General features: G+C 38.4%; 1 protein-coding gene across 1 annotated transcript in view; it reads left to right on the forward strand.

Moving 5' to 3' along the window:
- The window catches only part of LOC117405641 (collagen alpha-1(IV) chain-like), a 93532-nt gene that overhangs the window by 61624 nt on the left and 8195 nt on the right, over positions 1-23713 (forward strand). Inside the window, exons 21-45 of the mRNA XM_059029920.1 lie at positions 1253-1408; positions 2297-2365; positions 4200-4283; positions 4656-4726; positions 4825-5016; positions 5685-5853; positions 6477-6569; positions 6931-7035; positions 7506-7603; positions 8054-8204; positions 8986-9099; positions 12962-13129; positions 13799-13888; positions 14658-14810; positions 15205-15303; positions 15428-15517; positions 16498-16637; positions 17088-17218; positions 17943-18019; positions 19178-19276; positions 19511-19561; positions 19889-20074; positions 21593-21726; positions 22199-22271; positions 23148-23219. Of these exons, the coding sequence (XP_058885903.1) occupies positions 1253-1408; positions 2297-2365; positions 4200-4283; positions 4656-4726; positions 4825-5016; positions 5685-5853; positions 6477-6569; positions 6931-7035; positions 7506-7603; positions 8054-8204; positions 8986-9099; positions 12962-13129; positions 13799-13888; positions 14658-14810; positions 15205-15303; positions 15428-15517; positions 16498-16637; positions 17088-17218; positions 17943-18019; positions 19178-19276; positions 19511-19561; positions 19889-20074; positions 21593-21726; positions 22199-22271; positions 23148-23219 (2865 nt within the window). The remainder of the gene's footprint in view (positions 1-1252; positions 1409-2296; positions 2366-4199; positions 4284-4655; positions 4727-4824; positions 5017-5684; positions 5854-6476; positions 6570-6930; positions 7036-7505; positions 7604-8053; positions 8205-8985; positions 9100-12961; positions 13130-13798; positions 13889-14657; positions 14811-15204; positions 15304-15427; positions 15518-16497; positions 16638-17087; positions 17219-17942; positions 18020-19177; positions 19277-19510; positions 19562-19888; positions 20075-21592; positions 21727-22198; positions 22272-23147; positions 23220-23713) is intronic.

Raw genomic sequence — 23713 nt, forward strand, 5'->3', positions numbered from 1 at the left:
GCAAAGTGGTTTGTCGTGCACAGGTGCAGTGGTGATGCAGTGCTCAGGAATGATAGACACAAGACAGTTCACTGTGAAAAAGCAGGTCTTTATTTGCTGACAAATAATAATACCTGGCTCTGCACAATGATGTGTATCTCTCAGGCAAACCACGGTGTTCAGTCCCGAAATAATAATACACTAAACAAAACACACATAACCATAACACGGTCAAAAGTCCAGAGTGAGTGCTCTTAGTGAAAGTGGTGATTTACAGGTTTATTCGTGTACAATGGTGAAGTGTAGTCCGAGTTTAATTACTGGCGGTTTAGCTACAGCTCCCAGAGGTTAGCCTTCTATAATGACAAGCACAGACAGTTAGAAACACTTAACACTCATGATACGCTTATCACAGTCTGTTTCCTTTCTTGGTCATTCTCATAACACATCAAAGGACCAGATTACATCGTCACATCCCCAATCATACCCTTAGTCACGCCTCCTGCGATAGCTAGTTCAGTCACGTCTCCTCCAATCCATGACTGCCACATCGCGTACCACTTTAGGGCGATGACTTTGGGCATTGTGGCTCCGCCCCCTTCCTGGATGGCTGGCTTCCGACTGACCCTGGAATTAACTACCAGACCAACCAGTACGAGGCACTCTGTTCCTGTTATACCGTGCCCTCACAGATCGGGAGGGAGATTGTTGACTAGGATTCATTCGCTCTCTGTCACAACATTCTATAAAGATTTATACATATACCAATCTTAGGAAATTAGACAGATCTTGAAATAGTGAAGCCAGAACTACTCAGCTTTTCCCTGCACAAGATATATTATATTATATAATAAAACTCTTTGTGTATTGCAGATGCACTAACTTGTGTATATGTTAGACCTTTCTTGTGGCTGGCATGTTACAGAGAGCAGTAGAAATATTGTTTTCTTGACAATATTAGCCACATTAATGTATGCTCTCAAATGATTAATTTACCGTTCATTTACCCTGCACAGTATTTGTGGCGCGGGGCGTGATGTTAAGTAGTTATTTATGTAGTGATTCAGAAATGTATTCGGCCAACAACCTGAAATTTATATGGTCTGCATTTAAACATATATTCAAAGTGGCAGTGAGCTCTGTAATTATTATTTATTTATTTATTTCTTAGCAGACGCCCTTATCCAGGGCGACTTACAATCGCAAGCAAATACAAATACATTCAAGTGTTACAATACAGGTCATACAATAAGAGCAATGTTGTATCATTCAGGTCTAAGTCTCCCGGGACCCACTGGTCCAGCTGGGTTTCCAGGGGAGTCTGGTCAGAAGGGAGACCAAGGAAATCCTGGATTGTCTCTGTCTGGAGAAAAGGGGCAAGACGGAGCACAAGGACCACCCGGACCACCAGGCCCACCTGGATCCTTAGGTAAGCTAGGACAGTGAAGACAGGCTGGTTCTTTATTAGACATGGTTATGATTAGTAAGTAAACTTTAGCCTTGTGTTCCACCTGTTCTAAATGTAAAGGTTACTGTAGTATATTGATGCATAGACGACATAAAGAGATGCACACCTCACTGCTGCTGAACCAAACCTGTGTACTGTTACACATACATCTTGGTCAAAGAGAAATATTACCTGTTACAAGAGTAAGAAAAAAAAAGATTACTTTTAATTATTTATTCATTTTAAATTCTTAAAAAAAAACAGCAGGCATGCAAGAATTTAAAATTAAGAAATAAAGTCATTTTAAAAAAAAGATGTGACGTGAGTGCTGGACTACCTCTTGTAACATGTATCAGAGCCACCTCCTGCACATAGCCATAGCTGTATTTAACAGCGTTAAAGAGAAACTGTGAACGGGAATGTAATCCTTAATGGACTGGAGACACAGCATTACGGTTACTACAGTTTCCCCCAGTAAAGCATCATGATATTTTAAAAACATTGCTCCTCACCTATAAGGCTATTTCCGTGTAGTTTCTTACTCCTTACAAACCGACCTGTGCTCTGAGATCTTCCAATAAAGGTCTCTTGGTAATTCCAAGAACTATTTTACAAGCCTATGGTGTACTTTGGAACTCACTTTCAGGTTCTATTCAAAGGTTTATAGGAGTTTGAAATAAAACAATGTATGTTCGACTGAGCCCCACATTTATTAGGGCAGATGTGTGAAGAGGTGTGACAGAGGTTGCCTGTTAATAATCTAGAAGGAGAACTTCCTTGTAATCAACAACCCTATGAAATGTATTGAATTCCAGTATGGAATGCTTCCAACCTAATTGCTTAACAACAACATTCATATTGTTTTACTAGATGAAAAATGTAAGGATCCAGAATGCCCCCCTGGTCCACCTGGATTTCCAGGAGAGATGGGTCAAAAAGGCAAGTTATTATTTACAAAGAGTTGTGTACACCATAGGGCAGGTTACTGATTTTAAACCATCATACTGTAACAATTCAAAGTATTCTTTCATCTTTACCCTTAGCATAAGCTTAGGCTACACATAGTGGTTTCAAAAGGCATCACTAAAGGAATGTTGATTCTAAATTACAGTATGAGAAATCAACCAATCACCGTGAAAGGGTTGTCAAAATTCCAGTGTATCTTATCACGTGTACACTTTTAGCTTTTGTGATCTATGAAAAGTGAATACATCGTTTATAGGGTGTCTGTTAGTATAAGAGACATCATTTAGCACAGATTTAGCAGCAGGATGACATCCATTATACAATAAGAGAAACACTACACACAACATATTTACTTATATTGCACAACAACTGGACAGTCTTCTGTGGAGGTCAGCCATTATGTTATAACTTGATGACACAAATTAACACCTGTTTCACAACCACTGCTTACTGATGAAATGCTTCACAGGGATGTTAGAGCCCTGCTTCCAAACAGTGAACTCTGAGGACTAACATGATGTTTTCAGATAAACAGAGGTAGATAAATAAATGACTTTAAAATAATCTATACTATAATAGTTTGAATGACTATTGCCATTGCTGTGGCGTGTTTCTTGGTAATAATGAAACTCCCTTGTTCAAATAATAATATTAACAATAATGCCCCCAACCTCTTTTATTGACTTGGGACTTCCATTATCACCTTGTAACATGCCACAACAATTCCATTACCCCTAAAAGAGTAAGTAGTGTGGGTCTGAAAAATATAGTGTTATACATCCTCACGTGTTGCTACAACTGTTTTAAATAAAGTACCTGTATTTTTTCTTTTCATTGTTAACCTCCTGACAACTTTTTACACTTACAACTTTAAAGTCTGTTTCAAAGCTCTTTTCAAAATGGCAGCTCTAGTGCTCTGGGGTTTGAGATCTGTCCTCTAAATCACTGCAGGAAGAGCAATTAAGCAAACAAAAACATAACAACAAGTGCTCTGGCTTTTCTGTACCGTATCACATCATGGATCGTCATTGCTGTGTTACCTGTTTGACAATGTGGGCAATAATTCTTACACTATCAGTGTACTGGAGCGGACATTTTGAAAAGACCTTTGAAACAGTTATAAGTGTAAAAAGTTGTCAGGATGGCAACTATGACAAAAAAAATGACAGGTATATTCTACAGTTGTAGCAACATGCAGGGACGTGTAACGCTATATTTTCGGAACCCCGCTACTTATTCTTTAAGTAAATGAGAGAACTCCAAGATATAAATTAAGCAATCAAATAAGCCAATGCAATTATTTGTGTTAAAGCATTTTATTCCAATATGCTATGTAATTCAGCACCTAGACAATTCTAGTTTTATTAAGCATCCCTATAAGGAGAGATTGTATGATTTTTTAAACCCTCTGACTCCACAACTGCAACACCTACTACTGCTAATATCTCATAAACCATTAAAGATGTCAACTTCAAATGAGAATGTGCTACCAGGGATGCATTTTTGTTAAAAATAAAAAAATAAATAAAAAAAATAAAAAACATTTCTAGTTTTTAAGGTCAAACTTGACAACAAGTAGACAACACACTCCAAAACATGACTTACTGTAGTTTTACTTATTGTACTTTTTTTTAAAGTTATGTTATTGTTTTATTTTAAACAAAAACACACATTCACATTTCACCATAAAATAACACCCTTGATGTTATCTATCTTTTTAAAAAAAAAAAAAAAAGCCTGACACAGTTTATGTACATTTCAACTTTCGACCGATCTTATTAAGTTACGCACCTTCTCACTGGCACAGGTGACAGAGGAGATTCCTGTTTCCACTGCGAGTCGTTTGGTCCTCCTGGACTTCCCGGCCCACAAGGACCAGCAGGGCAACAAGGTAAGGAGCAGAATATTTTCCACAGCACCCTCTTTATACTTTTTAAGTTCTGAAACTTTCTGTAATTTTACAGTTTATACATATCATTTGAAACTCTATCAGATAAACACACTTCTGCTGTTTCAGAAAAATAAAATAAAAATAAATAATTCCTTTAAAATGTAAAGTTCACCAATAACCTTGTAAAATAAGTCTAAAGCTCTACATACAATACTCTGCACTAATTAGTGCCATTATAGCTAAAGTTATATTTTTAAAACTAACACAGCTAATACATGTGGGGCTTGATGAAACACAGACAACTGAAGTAATCTGCATAAGGCGTTTTGCATTGTATTTAGTCTGTTTCTATTTAACCTTTGTATTTCACAGGTTATCCAGGGCGAACTGGTACTAAGGGTGAAAAAGGTTCTCAAGGAAGTCCTGGTCTTGAAGGTGCCGCTGTGAGTAGACTCACTCCAAGCAGTGCTTAATTAAATCGAAAGTACGGTATCTATTTATTAGATTGCTTTCTTTACAACAGTGACTGCTTTTTACCTAGGGTGTTCCTGGTACTCCTGGCTTGTATGGCTCCCCTGGTGCAAAAGGGGCACCAGGAGATGTTATCTTTGGACCAAATCTAAAAGGAGACAAGGGTCAGGCAGGGATCTCTGGTCCTACTGGGACTCCAGGTTTTGATGGGGCACCAGGAAGGGATGGTCTACCCGGGAGCCCAGGCCCAAAAGGCGAGCCAGTAAGAACAACCCTGTCTTATTTTAATGTACTACTGTATGCATTGGATAAATACAGTACAATACCAAAGAAGTGTATACTTAACTTACTGATTTCCATTATGATGTTTTGCATGCTGTTAACATGTTGTATTAGGCTTGTCCTGTGTTTTGTTACTCTGTCAGAACAGTATAATTCGTCAGATGTCAATACTTAGAATTTATAATCGTGGTATAATCTTCCTGTGAGGATCGTTTCCATCAAGCAGACCGATACAGTTTGCTGATTTTGATGTATTTGTCTGATTGGCGCAGGACTGTGTGAAGCAGGAAGAAATATTAAATAAATAAAAACTTAACCACAAGGTTAAACAAGAAAGAGTTTACCATATAAAATTTCAAATAACATGATTTTAATACATGTTATGCTGCTCTCCCGATAGAATCGCCACCGCAGTTAATCACATTTATTGAAGCCACTCATGCAATTCACACTCACTTTACTTGATTTAAAATTGATTAATTTGTGGTTTAGAGACGAAAAACCTGGGACCAGTTGACAACCCTACATGTAGGGTGTATTCAATGAATCTAAACAGTGGGGGATTTAAATACCAGCTAACGTTTTGCAAAGCAAACATCTAACAGTGCATTTGAGTCTGTTCAGTACACTACTGTTTTTTCCACTCAGGCCACCATTGGTTTCAAAGGGGATCGTGGTCCAGCTGGAGACCCTGGTTTCCCAGGAACTCAAGGAGAAAGGGGTCCTCCAGGGCCCCCGGGGTTTGGTTCTCCTGGTTTACCTGGAGAGAAAGGAAACCAGGGAGTCCCGGGGCATTCGGGATTGCCTGGCTCTCCTGGTAAGTTTAGAAATAATGTTAATGTAGATTTGTGAACAACGCTCAGTTGGAGGTGTTTGAAACCATTCCTGCTGAAGTTTGTAAGGAGTTGTAGTTGTCATGCTTTAACTGTTAACACACTCCAGATATATCTATATAAACGCACACTTTTACAATCAAGAAGGTAAAAAAAAGACATGAAAGAAACATTTGTTAAAGTTTGACTCTTTTCCTGTTGCCAAAACATCGTCTGGTTTATCAGTTTTACATGAGCGTAAGAGGTTGTTCTCCAACAGAAAAAATAACATGATGACCAATTCCTTAGTGATACACAGGGAAGAATTAATTAAACTAAATAAAAAAGCATAAAATATCTGAAAAGACACTATTAAAAATGCTTTACTGATGACGAAAGACCGTAGCTGCCATGCCTTTGCTAATTTAGTGCAGAAGCACAATGCTGCTGTAACTGAAATAAAGTTTTATAAGAAATAAATAAGAAATTTTTATAAGAAATACATTTTTCTTACATCAGTGGGGCAGGAACATTAGAGTATACATGAAAGAAGTTGTATTAATATGCAACAATATATGGTTTATGTCCTTTGATGTTGGATAAATCACTGGCAGCCTTGTTTCCCCAGGAATTAAAGGTGAACCTGGCAAAAGCATGGTTAAAACTGGACCACAAGGCCCACCTGGAATTTCCGGAATACCAGGGCAGCCAGGCTCCCAAGGTGAGTGCTGAGCTAATACTGAACTGAGTAGAAAACTAGGTGCACCTTTTCAATGTGTCTTATAGATCAGCATGCTGTGACCTCAAAGACTGGCTGGGAAGATGTGGAAGAACTTTCAAGTCAATTCTAAAACTCACTGCTGCAGGGATTTGAGACTTTTTGAGATATTTTGAAAACAATGTGTGTGATTTGCACTGCCAAGGTTTACAAAAAGTTTAGAACATATTGCCGCTTAAATATTGTTGATTGATCAGTTGATAGACTTTCATTTGGCTGAATCCTTTTTGTAGCTAAGCTACATTCTGTCACTAATTAATGATTTTTCTGAATGTGTTCAAAATGCAGATCGTCTGTCTTTCAGGTGATATGGGCCCTCAGGGAATCCCTGGCATCCCTGGATTTCAAGGAGAAAAAGGTGACCAGGGTCAGCCAGGAGTGGGCTTTCCAGGGCCACCTGGAGCCAAAGGTAGGCATGAAAAATAATTCATGCTATTTATTGATATGTTTAAACAAAGGTAAAGGTGCGTCTCATTTATCGGTTTTCAGTGGTGTAATTCACAAAGTCTAGACTTGCAAGTGGAAACCCTACTATTTATGATTCATTTAACCTGCTTTAGGCCTCTCTAGAGTGTGATTCTGTGAAAATCCTATTTCGTATGCAGCAATAAATAAGGGGCCATATTTTCAAAGCGTTTATTCGAGTCTTTATAATTAACTCCTATTTTGAAAGAGGTTAAACGCCTGAACATTTTACAAGGCTAGAATCAAACAAATACATTTGATATTTCAAGTTATTTGACTCACTCTCAGGGTGTGCATTTAGAAAGTAAAAGGGGATCTGTAGACTTGCATGGAGAAAAAAAATACACAGCAAGCACTTGGTTAATAGTTTTGAGTAGCTGCACACCCCTAATGTAGATACTTTTCTATCTTTAGGACACCCAGGGTTGCCAGGGACAGTGGGGCAGCCTGGTTCTCCCGGGCTTGACGGGAAAGAAGGTGGATCAGGACGCCCTGGCCCACCTGGGCAGAAGGTAAACTCTTCAGATACAAAAATGTACCTCTAAAGGCATGACGTTTAGAGTTTTACATTCATCCAGAGAACCGCTTATCCAATTCTCACAAAACTTGGTTACAACCGTGGAAACAGGCGTGGCTACATTAATATGTTATAATACTGCATATGTATGTAACTTGAATAGCCACATGTGCCTGTGTGTGTATCTGAACAAGGATTAAAAATTCCATTGTGCCGTTGTGTAATGTCCTCTGTCATCTATCTACAGCACACGCATGCGCAAGCATTTGATTGACTCTTCCTACCTACAGTATCCTCAGAGGACCCAGTAGCAAGGATCCTCAGCAACAGTTAAAAAAATAAGTCCTTCACCAGATAAAGAATATATTTTCCATCTGCTTTAGTTTCCTGTTGTGTTTAATTCCTGATGTTCTGTTAAATTGAAGCTGGTGGTTGTTCTGTTTAGGGTGAACCTGGGATTGGTCTTCCCGGGCCCAAAGGATCTCCAGGCCCTCAAGGTGTTGAGGGATTCCCGGGAGGGAAAGGAAACCCAGGGCTTCCTGGCATTCCTGGAGCTGAAGGTCACACAGGCCCGCCTGGTCCTCCAGGCTTAAAAGGTAAAGATGTACATTTTCATACCGACACTGCAGACCCACCTGCTTGACCGAACAGTAGTGTTTCAGTCTGCAGGATAAGTTGGAAACAACTACAGTAAAATCTGGTATTCAGGCTACAGTAATTCATTGTATTTTTAATTCCATGCCTTGTTTAATCTATTTAACAAACAAGAGTGGATACTGTATGCAGTAATAAGGCCCATATAATAGATTCAGAAATAATGGAAGAATTGATAGACTTGTTTAAGGAATAACTTGGGGCCAAAAAGCTTTTTATTGAAGTTCAATGTGGTGTGTGGTTCTTTTTGTTAAAATAAATTTAGTTTTAGTTTTCACATTGGAAAGTAGATGTTGCAGTCTTAAGTTTACCACGTGTCTGTCTTGCCAGCTTAAATTATACTTTATAAATGATGCATTATTATTCCTTTGTGATAATGCTATACACAATGGAAGTAACAATTACACTTGCTTCTGTACTGTGCACTCTTAGCATTGGGTTAAACATAAAAACTATAATTCAAATATAATATGCTCAGTTCCTGTCTTACTGCTGTGATTATCTCCATACGCTTCACTCTGTTGTTGGTGGAGTTCTTGTGGGAGAGGCTTCAGGTTAATATGCATGCTCCCCCGCAATGGAGTGAACAAAGGACAGGAACAAGCAACACGTCCACAATATCCGTGACTTTCGACCTGACTTTCAGTGAAAACACATATACAGTATACTTACTGAAATCAATTTGTAAGTCTTATGATCTCTCTAAATATTTATTTATTTCAGGTAACCAGGGGCCTCCAGGTTTACAAGGTGTCAGAGGCCCCCCTGGTGAACCAGGAGTTGGTGATCCTGGCCTACCTGGGCCCCAGGGCCCACCAGGTCCACCCGGCCCTCTAGGTAGGTCAAATATGTTTACCTTCCCTTGCCTACATTATTATTATTTTTTTTTAATGTACACACACACACACACACACACACACACACACACACACACACATTTTATAGCAGAGGCAATGCACATTAATTGTACTGAACATCATGCACAGTAGAACAAGTTTGATGTCACCAACTGAATGCTGTAGGGATACATTGTGGAGTAGTGGTTAGGGCTCTGGACTGGAGGGTTGTAGGTTTAATCCCAGGTGGTGGACACTGCTGCTGTACCCTTGAGCAAGGTACTTCACCTAGATTGCTCCAGTAAAAACAGTATAAATGGGTAATTGTATGTAAAAATAATGTGATATCTTGTAACAATTGTAAGTCACCCTGGATAAGGGTCTCTGCTAATAAATAAATAATAATAATAATACATTATCACTCAAAAATGACATCCATGAAGAAGGGTTGAAGTAGGTAAGTGTGGTGGACATCCTTTGTATGTTATTTTATATGTCCAACTGCAGTGTATTGTGAATGTACTTCATTCCTGTGCAGTGATCTCATGAGTCTGCTGCTCAAGATGGTATTGTGTGAAGCAAGTATGAGATTTACTTTAGTGTATCAATTCAATGGCAATTCAGTCCATTTACTAATAGTTATCCTTACAGTACCTTTCATTTGAGAGCGTTTTACTATTTTCATGTAGAAAGCAAATCAAACAAACTATGAGTGCTACTATGAGTGCTTATAACATAATAACAAAGCTAATGCACCAGATGTTACTGTTGTTTGGACCATGCAAGGACTTTTGTTTCTAATTGTTATTTTGAAATTTGGAATTTTTGGAAATCAATTGCATTTTGTTTGTGTTTGTGTGTGTGTCTATCTATCTATCTATCTATCTATCTATCTATCTATCTATCTATCTATCTATCTATCTATCTATACAGTACTGTGAAAAAATGCTGTAAAGTAAGAATGCTTTCAAAAATAGACATGTTAATAGTTTATATTTCTCAATTAACAAAATGCAAAGTGAGTGAACAGAAGAAAAATCTACATCAAATCAGTATTTGGTGTGACCAATCTTTACCTTCAAAACAGCATCAATTCTTCTAGGTACACTTGCACACAGTTTTTGAAGGAACTCGGCAGGTAGGTTGGCCCAAACATCTTGGAGAACTAACCACAGTTCTTCTGTGGATTTAGGCAGCCTCAGTTGCTTCTCTCTCTTCATGTAATCCCAGACAGACTCGATGATGTTGAGATCAGGGCTCTGTGGGGGCCATACCATCACTTCCAGGACTCCTTGTTCTTCTTTACGCTGAAGATAATGCTGCAGAATAAATTTGGGGCCAATCAAATGCCTCCCTGATGGTATTGCATGATGGATAAGTATCTGCCTGTACTTCTCAGCATTGAGGAGACCATTAATTCTGACCAAATCCCCAACTCCATTTGCAGAAATGCAGCCCCAAACTTGCAAGGAACCTCCACCATGCTTCACTGTTGCCTGCAGACACTCATTCATGTACCGCTCTCCAGCCCTTTGGCGAACAAACTGCCTTCTGCTACAGCCAAATACTTCAAATTTTGACTCATCAGTCCAGAGCACCTGCTGCCATTTTTCTGCACCCCAGTTCCTGTGTTTTCGTGCATAGTTGAGTCGCTTGGCCTTGTTTCCACGTCAAAGGTATGGCTTTTTGGCCGCAAGTCTTCTATGAAGGCCACTTCTGACCAGACTTCTCCGGACAGTAGATGGGTGTACCAGGGTCCCACTGTTTTCTGCCAATTCTGAGCTGATGGCACTGCTGACATCTTCCGATTGCGAAGGGAAGTAAGCATGATGTGTCTTTCATCTGCTGCAGTAAGTTTCCTTGGCCGACAACTGCGTCTACGGTCCTCAACGTTGCCTGTTTCTTTGTGCTACTTCAAAAGAGCTTGGACAGCACATCTGGAAACCCCTGTCTGCCTTGAAATTTCTGCCTGGGAGAGACCTTGCTGATGCGGTATAACTACCTTGTGTCTTGTTGCTGTGCTCAGTCTTGCCATTGTGTATGACTTTTGACAGTAAACTGTCTTCAGCAACCTCACCTTGTTAGCTGAGTTTGGCTGTTCCTCACCCAGTTTTATTCCTCCTACACAGCTGTTTCTGTTTCAGTTAATGATTGTGTTTCAACCTACATATTGAATTGATGATCATTAGCACCTGTTTGGTATAATTGTTTAATCATACACCTGACTATATGCCTACAAAATCCCTGACTTTGTTCAAGTGTACCTAGAAGAATTGATGCTGTTTTGAAGGCAAAGGGATGATGCATCGAATTTGAGCAGGGTTCGGATTCAGCCGAATACTATATCTGCCCAGACGCACATCCATTTTAATACAATCCTCCAATGTGTGCGATTCTTCTTTAAATAAAAGACAGAAAATCCGGTATTGAACATAACTGTTGTTTTTAATAACAAGAACACGTTTGATGAACTCTGTCGCAGTTCTCAACTCCCTAAATTACTGGTGGCACACGTACTAAACACACGCAGCTGCTGAATTATTATTATTATTATTATTATTATTATTATTTATTTATTTCTTAGCAGACACCCTTATCCAGGGCGACTTACAATCTGAATGCAAACATACCCCCGTATGCAACAGCACATCACATCACACTTTTCATGGAGTAAAGTTATGCAATAAATCTGTAATATATAGTAACGGCAAACTGTTGTAGACTTTTGTGCTTTGTCTGTCAAACGTGTTCTATAGGTCATACTGAGATTTAAAAAAAAAAAAAAAAAAAAATCCCAATAATGCGAATAAATGCCAATAAAAGTCCATCCATTTGGGAACTGCTGTGTTTTATTAAAATAATTTTGAAACTATTTCGTAGCCTATTTGATATGTGTTACACACATGGGTTTTATTTTGCAGGGAGAATCAGGCCACTTATCATGGTAATTTTTTCCTTATAGCTCACAGGTAGGGTTGGCAACAGGCTACAAAATCTCGGGACACTTTAAGGCATGTCAGGTTTTTTAACTCACCTCTCTAAACTGCAATGTATTCGACATGTAAAGTGAGTGTGAATTGCTTCAGCAGTTTAGTAAATGTATTAATTGTTTAATTATGGTGGCGATTCTATCCGGAGAGCCCCGCAACAACGACTACTAATCGTATTGGTTGAATTTTTTTATACAGTAAATATCTATCAAAATGGTGCAACACCATTATTATAGATAACTTTGCACTCACCTGAACTCTTTCATTTAACCTTCTGGCTGTAAGTAAAGTTTCTATTTATTTAATATTTCTTGCTTCACACAGTCCCGCCCAGTCAGAGACTCAGAAAGCCAATCAGCTGCTGTATAGGTCTGATTGATGGAAACGGTCTTCGCAGGCAGGTGTGTGCTTTTGGTAACAATTAAGTAAAACAATTCAATTAATTTAGCGACAGTTCACACAATTCACACTCACGTTACTGAATACATTGCAGTTTAGAGAGGTGCGTTACAAAACCTGACCTTCCTTAAAGTGTCCCGAGATTCTGGAGCCTGTTGGCAACCCTAGTCTCAGATCAGGTGACACAGGTTGAAACGTCATTAAAGAAAATAGTGGGTTATGGCAAAGATGCAGCTCTCCTTTCTTGTAAAGGTAAAGTAAACGTTTCTGTATTTTGATGTTTATGTTGTGGGGGGAAGGGGCTAGCGGTAAATTGTGTATGTTTCAAACTGAAATCTAATTCAGGGATATATTTCCATTCGGTAATAAAAAATTAACTAAAAGGCTCAAAACTAGATTATGCACGTCCCATGTTAGTAGCTGCCAGTCTGTTTTTCATATATATATATATATATATATATATATTTTTTACAGGATCACATGGGTTAAAGGGTGAAAAAGGCTACCCAGGCTTCCCTGGACTGGACATGCCAGGGCCCCAAGGAGAGACAGGCCCCCCGGGTTCCACTGGCATTCCAGGAATAGTTGGGTTTCCAGGACAACCTGGCCCAGCAGGGAGAGAAGGACTCTCAGGGACTCCAGGTGAGGGAAGCTTTGCATACTGTGTGGACATGCTGGAGCTCAACAGTAGGGATGCATTTTAAGCAAATAAATATTTCAGTATAATGAATAACTTTCTTTATACAGGGGCTTTGTCACTCATCCTGTACAAAACCACACAGGTCCTCCCAGGTTTTAGAGCACTGAGTACAGTTATCATCTTTTATTAGATTTATTAGAGAATGCCATCACTGATACAATTTCTGGAATGGAACCTTTTATAAAAACCACATACATTGTTTGCAGTGTACATTAGTTTTTAGGGATGTTTATAGTTGTCAATACTCATGTGATGACACCATAAAACCTGATAGAATGAAAGCAACTGAAAACAAGTGTATATTAAATTACCATCAATACCCAGATGATTTCTTCATATTTATTAGGTACAGTAGTTGTGACTGGTCATCTTACAGTACTACATTTTCCCGAGAATTTCAGAATGGTGTATTATAATTATTATAATAAGTAGAACGTTGCTTCAGCTTCCTACAATAGAGCGTCCTACTTACTTGGATTTGGGTCATAGCTCATTTAGTAGGTATGTTTTTTTTTAGAGCTCTTCTGTTATAAATAGAGGAAAAAATGCATGCAAATATTATGAACACACATTGCCTCAGATAACTGAATGCCAGACTGTTTGATTTGCAGGTCCTAAAGGAGAGATGGGAGTGATGGGCACACCGGGTATATCTGGAAGCCCTGGTTTCCAAGGTAACCCAGGTTTGCCTGGCTCAAGAGGTAAGTTGCGGTCATTATCTGATCTACATTGAGGCTATTTCATTGCTTTAACTTTTAATGCCGTGCCTTGTTTAATCTATTTAACAAACAACAGTGAATACTTTATGTAGCAATAAGGCTAATATAATAGATTCAGAAATAATGGAAGAGTTTTCATTAATAGGCTTGTTTAGGGAATGACTTGTGACCAAAAAACGTTTGTTAAAATTCTACCATTATGGCCAAATTGTGGTTTATGGTTCTTCTTTGTTAAAATTAATCTTTTTCAGTTTTCACATTGAAATGTAGATGTACCAGTTTCAAGTTCATCGAAAGGTTGTGCCTGTCTTGCCAGCTTAGCTCTGTCAGAAATACTGAAGACAACCCTACTATAAATAATTCTTAAATGTCTTATGCCGTTATTCATTTTTTTTTTTTTTTAGGCTGCACTCGCAGTCTGACATTTGTGATGGAGGTCTTAGACCTCTGAGAGGGCAGCAGTGTTGAAAGCATTAAGGTTCTGCAATATGTTCTGGCTTAAGCAGCACATGCTCTCTCCATTTTAGTTTAAGGGAGAAACTATCATCCTACATCATATGACAGTACAATAAGACAGTTCACAAGCCCACAATCTCAAATCAGTTTGTCGACTAGCACGTACAAGACTAAGCACAGTAGCATAAAGTGGTTGCCACAGCTCTCGTGTAGATTTTGGTCATTCATAAGATGGGACATTTATATTATTGGGAGGTTGCTCAGTTTTAAATAACAAAGTATGTTTTTGTAACAGGTGATCCAGGTTCCATTGGCCCGACTGGACATCAAGGTGAAACAGGAGCTAAAGGAGAAGCAGGGGACCAAGGGATAAAGGGCCCTCCAGGGACCATGTCCAAGGAAGAAATACAGCAAATGAGAGGACCGAAGGGAGAGAAAGGATTCACAGGTACGTTTGTTGATAAAGTACTGCTGATGTCAGCAGTGAACATTTTTTTTAGAATGTACCAGATGTCATCTAAACTATGGTACACTGAGCTTTATTTGCAAATTATTTATCACAGTGCTAAGTGCTAAGCAGCTTTCTAAAAACTGAATGTTAACTCTAACTGACAGGGCGCACCTAAGGTGCAACACCCTGAGGCATTGACTGAATTTGAGCCCAGAGAAAGGGTGTCCCTTACTTAGCCAACAACCCACCTCCTGCAACACGTCTCCAATCTACAGATTGTCCAAGCCCAACTTTGGACTTGGTTTCTAGGGTCTTAAAAGGTGAGAATCAAAAGTGGTAAAGAATTAAATACAAGAAGCTGAAAAGTATGTTGCATGATTTTATATTACAGGTGTTGCAGGAAAAGCTGGCGTGAAAGGGTATCAGGGAACCCCAGGTAGCCCAGGAATGCCAGGAAAGGATGGAGAGCCAGGACTGCCTGGGCAACCAGGTACTGTAACAACAAATGTTGTATTTTCTATAGATATATAAATATGTGTGTGTGACGATAATCAATACGAAAGGCTTACATGAAACAATGAATGCAAGTTTTTCAATCTCTTTGTAATTACTAGGACTTAAAGGTGACCCAGGTTCTACTGGACTCCCTGGTCATGAGGGTTTACCAGGACAGAAAGGATCCATTGGTCAGATGGGCTTACCGGGTAAGATTCTGTGCACTTACTTGTTTTTAGTCTATCCTTTTAGTGCATATTTTGCTCCAGCCTCTGTGGTATTTTTGTTTTTAGGAATCTATGCTATACTATTGTGACAAGGAAGTTAATATACTCGAGCTCACTGTAAACATTGTGCACTGTTTATAAAAGGGTCTGTGTGTGTGAATCTATGGCAAGATCACATGCAGTGTCAATCAGCGATAATTGATAAATGCATCTGATTGACCTGGCCCAGGTATAAGGGAAATGTGTGGAGTACCTGTGTTCTGTTTCACCTAAAGGCAAAAACAAAAGGCCATTGTTGCCGTCTCCAGTGTATCTTCTGTAATCAGAACTAAAACTGCTATATTGCCAGCCACTGGGCGTATTAAAGAAACAAGGTTTTGTGTTTCTGTTTACAGTGTTTCTTTTTTGTCTTTTGCTCTGTTTTGTGATGCTCATCATCTTGACCTTTTATAGTTCCCAGTGGAACTTTTATTTTCACCCAGAGAACAGTGGTTGTAAAAGGTTAACGCTCGCTCACCCATTTGATTAGCTGAGCATTTACTGATATTTTAAGCTGTGTAGAAATTTGGCTCAGCCAGTGAGTGGCAACAATATCTGTTCCTCCAGATTTGTTTCAAGAAATGCTACTCGGAACCATAAGCAAGCTAGATAGTTGTTCTGCAGTTTCATATAAATTGAGGCTACCTACTGAATACCAATTGAAAAGCAATGGCTAACTACCCTTACAAAACTTGAAACTGTACAAACAGTGAGTATAAAATGGCCACTAATTAGTGTGCTTAGGTTAAACAGCAAAAATAACTAGTATTTTGTATTTTGCATTTAGTCTCTCATTTTAGATATGTATTTAGCTAATCATCCCTGTTCTACATATGGATTTTACCAATGCAACTTCATATTGCAATCGATAGAGAAGAAAGCACTGAAGATATGGATAAGCAAGTTATGCTTGTCTTATTCAGGTTCAGAAGGAGAAAAAGGTACTAAAGGTGTGGTGGGTTCACCTGGCTTGAAGGGCTACTCTGGAATGCCTGGTGAAAAGGGTCTAAGGGGCGATCCTGGAGAACCAGGTATCGGAAAGCCAGGAGCTGAAGGTGAAAAGGTAAGCATTTTGTTAAGCCCGTACTGGAGATGCAAATCCCAGACAACAAGGAAACATTCGTACATTTGTTTAACTTTTACATATCTCTTCAGAACTGCTTATCCAGTTGTGATAAGACTAGTGCACCACAACTCATTGAGAGTATCAGAAAACACTGATCGACTACCACACTTGTAAACTAAGCTCCTAAAAGTTTTCTTGTAGATTTGAAGATGGAACTCATATCTGTTCACAGGGGTTCTGAACATGAGACATACAGATTTTCCCCCCAAATGGAATTTTTTAAAAAAAAAATAAAGCATTAATGGACAATGACAGGCTGATTTTCAGTTGTTTTGTTTTTTAACTAATCGTGCACTGCTCCCCTTTTCTCAGTTACTCGTGCATTTTAAACATACACATCAATGTACAAAGTTTGTAGTTTCCTGAATGTTTTGTGTGTGTTCTCAGGGTCAGCCAGGCCCACCAGGCTTCCCGGGTATCTCAGGTGATAAAGGTGTGAAGGGAGTACAAGGCATGCCAGGAATGCTGGGTGCACCAGGTCCTAAAGGAGACGTTGGATCACCAGGGTATCCAGGCAGGTGTTTCTTTTCATTCTATGTAGGCAAAGTGAATCTGTTGCACAATTGCATATTCACAGTGGAAACAGGTTGAAGGGGAACAGCCTGTGTTAGTCTTCAACCAAACTTTATAATGGAAACTAACTGCAGTGGTCACATGACATAAAAAAATCAGGATGCTGGCTTTAGAATTTGTGATACACAAAGCAGCTGCGGCTGGTTGTGAGTTTTTTTTTTTTTTACATAGGAGCATAGTGTTACATAATTCTACATAGTTTCAACGAACATCAATCAACAAATCCATTTTAAAAAATATAGTACAAACAAAATAATAATACTTTTGTATTTGCCTTAATTGACTGTAATGTAAATTGTTTGTCAATATTAAGGTCACCCCGCAAGGCTACTGTCCGTAGTCCCAAACAATTAAACCTATGTTAAATTAAACTAAACAGCATTGACAGCAAACATAAATTAAAAAAGAAATGAACGCAAAAGCACAGTAAATGTGTATCTGTATTACTTGTAAATCAGCAAAAACATTCCTGTAAGTTGAACTGTCTCAGTCTATAGCAAACAGCTATTCTGCCATACTATCATTGATTCAGAATAAATTATGTGCACCCTCAATAGAAATACCACCCCAGTATTAAGGCAACAATTTGTTGGTCCCTTTCGATGGCCTTACAGGTTGCATGGTATATTTTTCCATACTGAATTGTACATGTCTGGTCTCTCTAGGTAGTCCAGGATTTCCAGGACAGAAAGGAATTGATGGATTATCTGGCACTCCAGGGCAACCAGGACTTCAAGGAAGGCCAGGTAGACAAGAATAGAAAAGACTCTTTGTGATTCATATTCTTTAAAGACATATACTCTTTTATAACACACTGTGATTTTAGGCTATGGGCAAAGCATAGAGAAAGATAGTGAAAGTGAGATCCACATTGCTGAAATCCCTTTACTCTATTCTGTACTCCACATTGTGTCAAATAGAAATGTAAAGAAGGGTTCTGGAAATTACTGAGTGATAAGCCAGCTTTTGCTGATTGTCTAAAAAATAAAGCCTGAAAGACTGAGATGAACGAACCAGAAATTTTAATATGTTGGAATTAATTGTTTCATGCATTATATTTATTTGTATGCATTATTGTGGCAATGTGCCCCGCCCCTGTGTGCATTTGTATGTTATATGTTGTGTGTTGCGTGTGTTAATGTTGGTCTATAGATATGGCTGCACGGGATATAAATGGGTGTGTGTAGCATGAGTTATTTAAAATGTATAATTGTATTTAGGCACGAGGATGGCACATCACTTCACGTGCATTTAAAGTATTTAATATGTGAGCACGAGGTTGCACATAATTAATTCATGTGCTGGGATTCAAGTGAATAATTAATTGTAATTGAATCCCAGCACAACAGTATATATAGATGCACGTTTTACTCACTCGGGGTTGTGTGTTCGGTGAGTGGAGAATGGGTGTGGAGAGGAGAGAAAGTAAAATAAACTAAAAATAAAAGAAATAATAATAATAATAATAATAATAAGTATTTCACTCACCGTGTTTGTGTGTCTGTCCGTGCTCTGTCTGTTTGCTGCTTTATCGTTTTGTTCATCTATTTATTTTGGTGTAAAGTGCCGTGTCCTGTTTTCTGTTTGTTTAAACCTTCTATTTTATAATAAACCGGCGCAAGCAAACGCCTTCATCATTTCATTTCATCTGTCTGTGTGTTCATTTCCTGGATCTGACGGCACCACTCAGCCAGTCGTGTGACAATTATTCATGACTTTTGGTCTTGTTTGTGACAAGAATATTATTTTACCTGACATTTTAGGGTTACAGTATATTGGTAAATGTTTCCTTTTTTATGTTGTGAAGTACACCTCACCTGTTACCTAAAACAATAATTAGGAATACACAATGTTAATCTGAATGGTAAGTGTAAAAAGTTTTTTTTGTTTTTTGTTTTTTGTAGGCGAGCCAGGCCTTCAGGGGCCTCCCGGCCCGGCAGGAACTAAAGGTGACCCTGGACTGGATGGAATTCCTGGCCTGTCTGGAGAGAAGGGTGACCAAGGTAAACACCTACATTAGACTTGTATCACAGTCACTTCACATTGTATGGTAGAACACGGTAAAAAGCCTTGTGCCATTAATTTGTCTCCTGCTAGTGAAGTGCCTATCTAGAGCTGTGATAGGCTGACATACAAATAGAACCACACACTTAGTCACAATCACTGTTGGTGTCTTTTTAATTGTATGCATGTTTCAGCCATTTTGCACATTCTAAGTTCTGTTCTCTGTTCTTCAGGTTCATCAGGTAGAGGTTTTCCAGGACGTCCCGGTGTTCTTGGAGAGAAAGGTGACAATTTCTTTGGACAAGAGACTTTAACTCCAACGCTATTCAAGCATTATAGATTGTGGGGGAATCCTTGATCAGATTAGCACCTGGACATGTTTTATTTGGAGGGAGATGGGGGGGGGGGGGGGGGGGGGCTCTTTCATCACTGTCTGTTTCCCATGTGATCAGGTTGTTAGAAATTATTGTGCTGGAACTGAAATAGAGAACCAACCACGGGATTGGATTTGTAAACCAGAGAGAAAGAGCAAGGGCATAATAATAGATAGCAGGTATTATAACTTGCTCAGGAAAGCCTTGTAACTCAACCGATGTCTCTTGCATTTACAGGTAACAAAGGAGACGCAGGCTTACCTGGTCTCCCAGGTAGTCCTGGAATCCCAGGTGTTAAAGGAGATCAAGGGCAGCCAGGTTATCCAGGGCAGCAAGGCCCGTCTGGTTTCCAGGGTCCACCTGGGGAAGCGATGGAAGGTCCAAAAGGTGAAAGCGGACAACCAGGATTGCCCGGACCTTCAGGTAAGCAGGTCTATGAACTAACAATAAGTAACGCAACAACAGAGAACTTGTGTCAAACAGAAGTATGATTGAGAACACAGGAAATCATTCAAATCCCCTAGAAAGTAGAGTACTAGTACCGGTATTATTTAGTAAGAAGCCAGTGATCGCTGAATGTTTAAAACAGAAAGATTGGAAACAAATTATCTTTATATTTTAATGAATTAATGTAAAAGAAATGAGTTATTGTGGCAATATGCCCCGCCCCTGTGTGCATTTCTGTGTTATATGTTGATGGAGTGTATTAATGTTGGTGTATAGATATAGCTGCATGGGATATAAATGGGTGTGTGCAGCACGAGTTATTTAAAATGTATAATTGTATTTAGGCACAGGATTGAACTATCACTTCACGTGCATTTAAAGTATTTAATATGTGAGCATGAGGTTGCACATAATTAATTCACGTGCTGGGATTCAAGTGAATAATTAATTAGTAATTGAATTCCGGCACAACAGTATTATATATAGATGCACATTTCATTCACTCGGGTTGTGTGTTCAGGGCGAAGGAACGGGAGAGAGAGAGAGAGAGAGGAGGTAAAGAATAAAAATAATCAATTGCTATATCGTGCTGGAGGACCAGCACGGTACGTGTTTGTTTAGTGTTCGTCCCTGTTTGTTAGTGTCTGTTCGTTTTGTTTGTCTGTTTTATTTTGGCCGCAAGTGCCGTGTCTTGTGTTTTGTTAAAACCTTTTTATTTATAATAAACCGGCGCAAGCAAGCGCCTTCATCATTTCATCTCATCTGTCCTGTCTGTGTTATTCATTTCCTGGATCTGACGGCACCACTCAGCCAGCGTGTGACAGTTATATAGCAATAGAGTACTTCTGCTCCATCTGTGCCGTGGTAAAAATGGCAACTTCTATTATTTCTATTGAAATCCAGTTTGAAGCATTTTTAAGCATATGTGTGATGCAGTGACGAAATACACTAGTTTCCAGAAACAGAAGCTGAGTTTTCGTCTTCAGTTTCAGAAAAAAACACAGTCAAATCAAATTTAATTTTAAGAAAACGTGTACTTCCTGTTATATTTTCTAAACCACACAGCTAAACAACCTTCCCCTTATGAAGCAGTGTATTCCTTTTCTCATCGTTTAAACCCGCCTCTATTTAACTTGATTTGTCACAACATCTCACAAGATAACAACTTCCCAACAAAATCCGAACGAGATCCCTCGTAACCAGTAAGGGGCAATATTTTTTTAAAGAGACCACACTTATTATTTTGTATGCACTGTTACAACCTTCATTTTGTGTCAATATACAATATTTATAACACGAATTCTCTGCATTGGCACATTAGGAAAGATAATAAAATGAGGAGACATCTCGCCAAAGGCAATGAAAAAGTTGTGTTCCTAAAAATTCAAGCTAAATAAATCTAATTGAAAATGTATTTGAATTGGTACAGTTACATTTTTTTCAAAACTGTTTGATGCGGTGGACATAGAGTATATGAAACATTTCCTTTTGTAGGTTCACCTGGACCCCAAGGGCCACCTGGAATTCCAGGAAATATTGGAGGCAAAGGGGAAAAAGGAACCCATGGCTTACCTGGGCTGCCTGGACTTCAGGGACTCAAGGGAGAGCGAGGAGTGCCTGGAATTCCTGTAAGTCTGCACCAGCCCATGTCAGTGATGACATTGCATGCTGTTTTAATAGTGGTGAATGTTGACTGTAATGAGAATTGCATTCTTTTAAAATAAAATGTAAAGCTATATCAAGCTGTTTGGGCAGCCCTTTGTCTCCAGCTAACTTTACTTCCTATTGACACTTTTTCAACACTTTTTTATGCTCCTGACATTTAGGGGGAATTCAAATGCTTTTGTGCACATATCTTTGTTTGAGCATCAGGATTTAATAAAGAAAAAAACAAAAACAACAACTTGTACAGAGACTTTTATTTCGAATGTATTTCTTTAATTACATTGGTTTGTGACATCCCTTTATTCAACAACAATATTCATATAGGGGTTGTCTCTATCTACCTTTGGAGTATCTTTTCTACTCACAGAAAGTTATGTTGCTTCTAATTAATTGCTGTGAATTCGTTAAAAATATAATGAATGTTATTTTACACAGGGAAATGCTGGACTTCCTGGTCTCAATGGACAGAAGGGTGAAATGGGGGCTCAGGGAGTGCCAGGGTTTCCAGGTTAGTCATTGTAATGTTTTTCATTGGAAGTTAAGATTCTTCACACCATTTCATTTATAGAGGGAATGATAACATCACAGTCTATCCACTAGATTATATCCCAAATAAAAAATTACCTTTTGTTTTTATTTATATTGTATTGTAGTAACAAATAATAATAGTAAAAAAAAAATAACACAAAAAACATTAAAACATAATTAATATTAATCCAAGGAATACTTTCAGATTACACACTCATTATTTTTGGTATATAAATTATCTGTTTTATGCCAGTTATCAAACTTGAATGTTGTTGGAGTTACAGTAGATATGTTGGATCTGTCCCACTTCTTACCAAGCTGGCACAGAAAACATGCATTGCTCGCTGTCGACTACCACATCTCATGCCATTTTATACATGCATTGCTTGCTGTCGACTACCACATCTCATGCCATTTTATACAGTTTTCAAAGTTCCTTCCTTTAGATTAATTTATGGAAATGGTACTTAGCAATATATATATATATATATATATATATATATATATATATATATATATATATATATATTGCTTGTGAATAAATATTTCCTCACTCAATACCCATGGATTTATAATTTATAATTTCTAAAAATAATACCAAAAAATGTTTTACTAGCTAAACAGTTAATTCATTTGGATCTATATTGCTGTAGAGGTGACAGTGCTGAGAAAACAAAGCATAGCTGTACTTTAAATGAGGCAAATCCAGTACCTTGTGTTCTGTAATTCAGCAAGTATATCATCTTCATTTTAAATTAGGGTTAGATTGGGAAAAACTGACTCATACGTTATTAGATTGCCTAGTGTTGCAAAACACATGACAGAAAGCAAATGCAGCTTGTTTCGTTTCCTATAGGAATGAAAGGTGCTACCGGACATTTAGGTTACAAAGGAGAAACTGGTGAACGAGGTTTTTCTGGTTCTAAGGGTAAGTGATGAATTGATTTGCAATGCCTTTCATTGAAATGCAGCATTTCATTATTTCTACAACTTGATATATACTCAGCTAATATACCTTTCTGTTGCATGCACACTGAAAAAGGTTACATTTTATCTGAATGTGCTAATGTCTAAAAAGCATTGCATTCATTGAGTGACTACAAATGGTCCCATTCTTTAATGTACCACATGGTCTTCAGTGAAACTAAATGTTAATGCAATGTTCTGTACTATGGAAAAACAGTAGCATAAGGGGATGATTGGTAGAATGGAACCACAGTGATGTCATTTTCATATTTTCACAGTGGTATCTCAATATCTCAACATTTCAGCATCATGGTACTATATCGGTACCAATGTGCTTCTCTATCAGAACCACTGTGCAATGTGTTCCAAATCCATTCTGCGATCTGTTTTACTATGTAAAGTATACAAGTACAGGAGCAGAATGCACTTTTTATTTCAATGAGACAATACATCATA

The sequence above is a fragment of the Acipenser ruthenus genome, chromosome 9 (genome assembly GCF_902713425.1).
Source record: "Acipenser ruthenus chromosome 9, fAciRut3.2 maternal haplotype, whole genome shotgun sequence".
NCBI classification, from domain to species: domain Eukaryota; kingdom Metazoa; phylum Chordata; class Actinopteri; order Acipenseriformes; family Acipenseridae; genus Acipenser; species Acipenser ruthenus.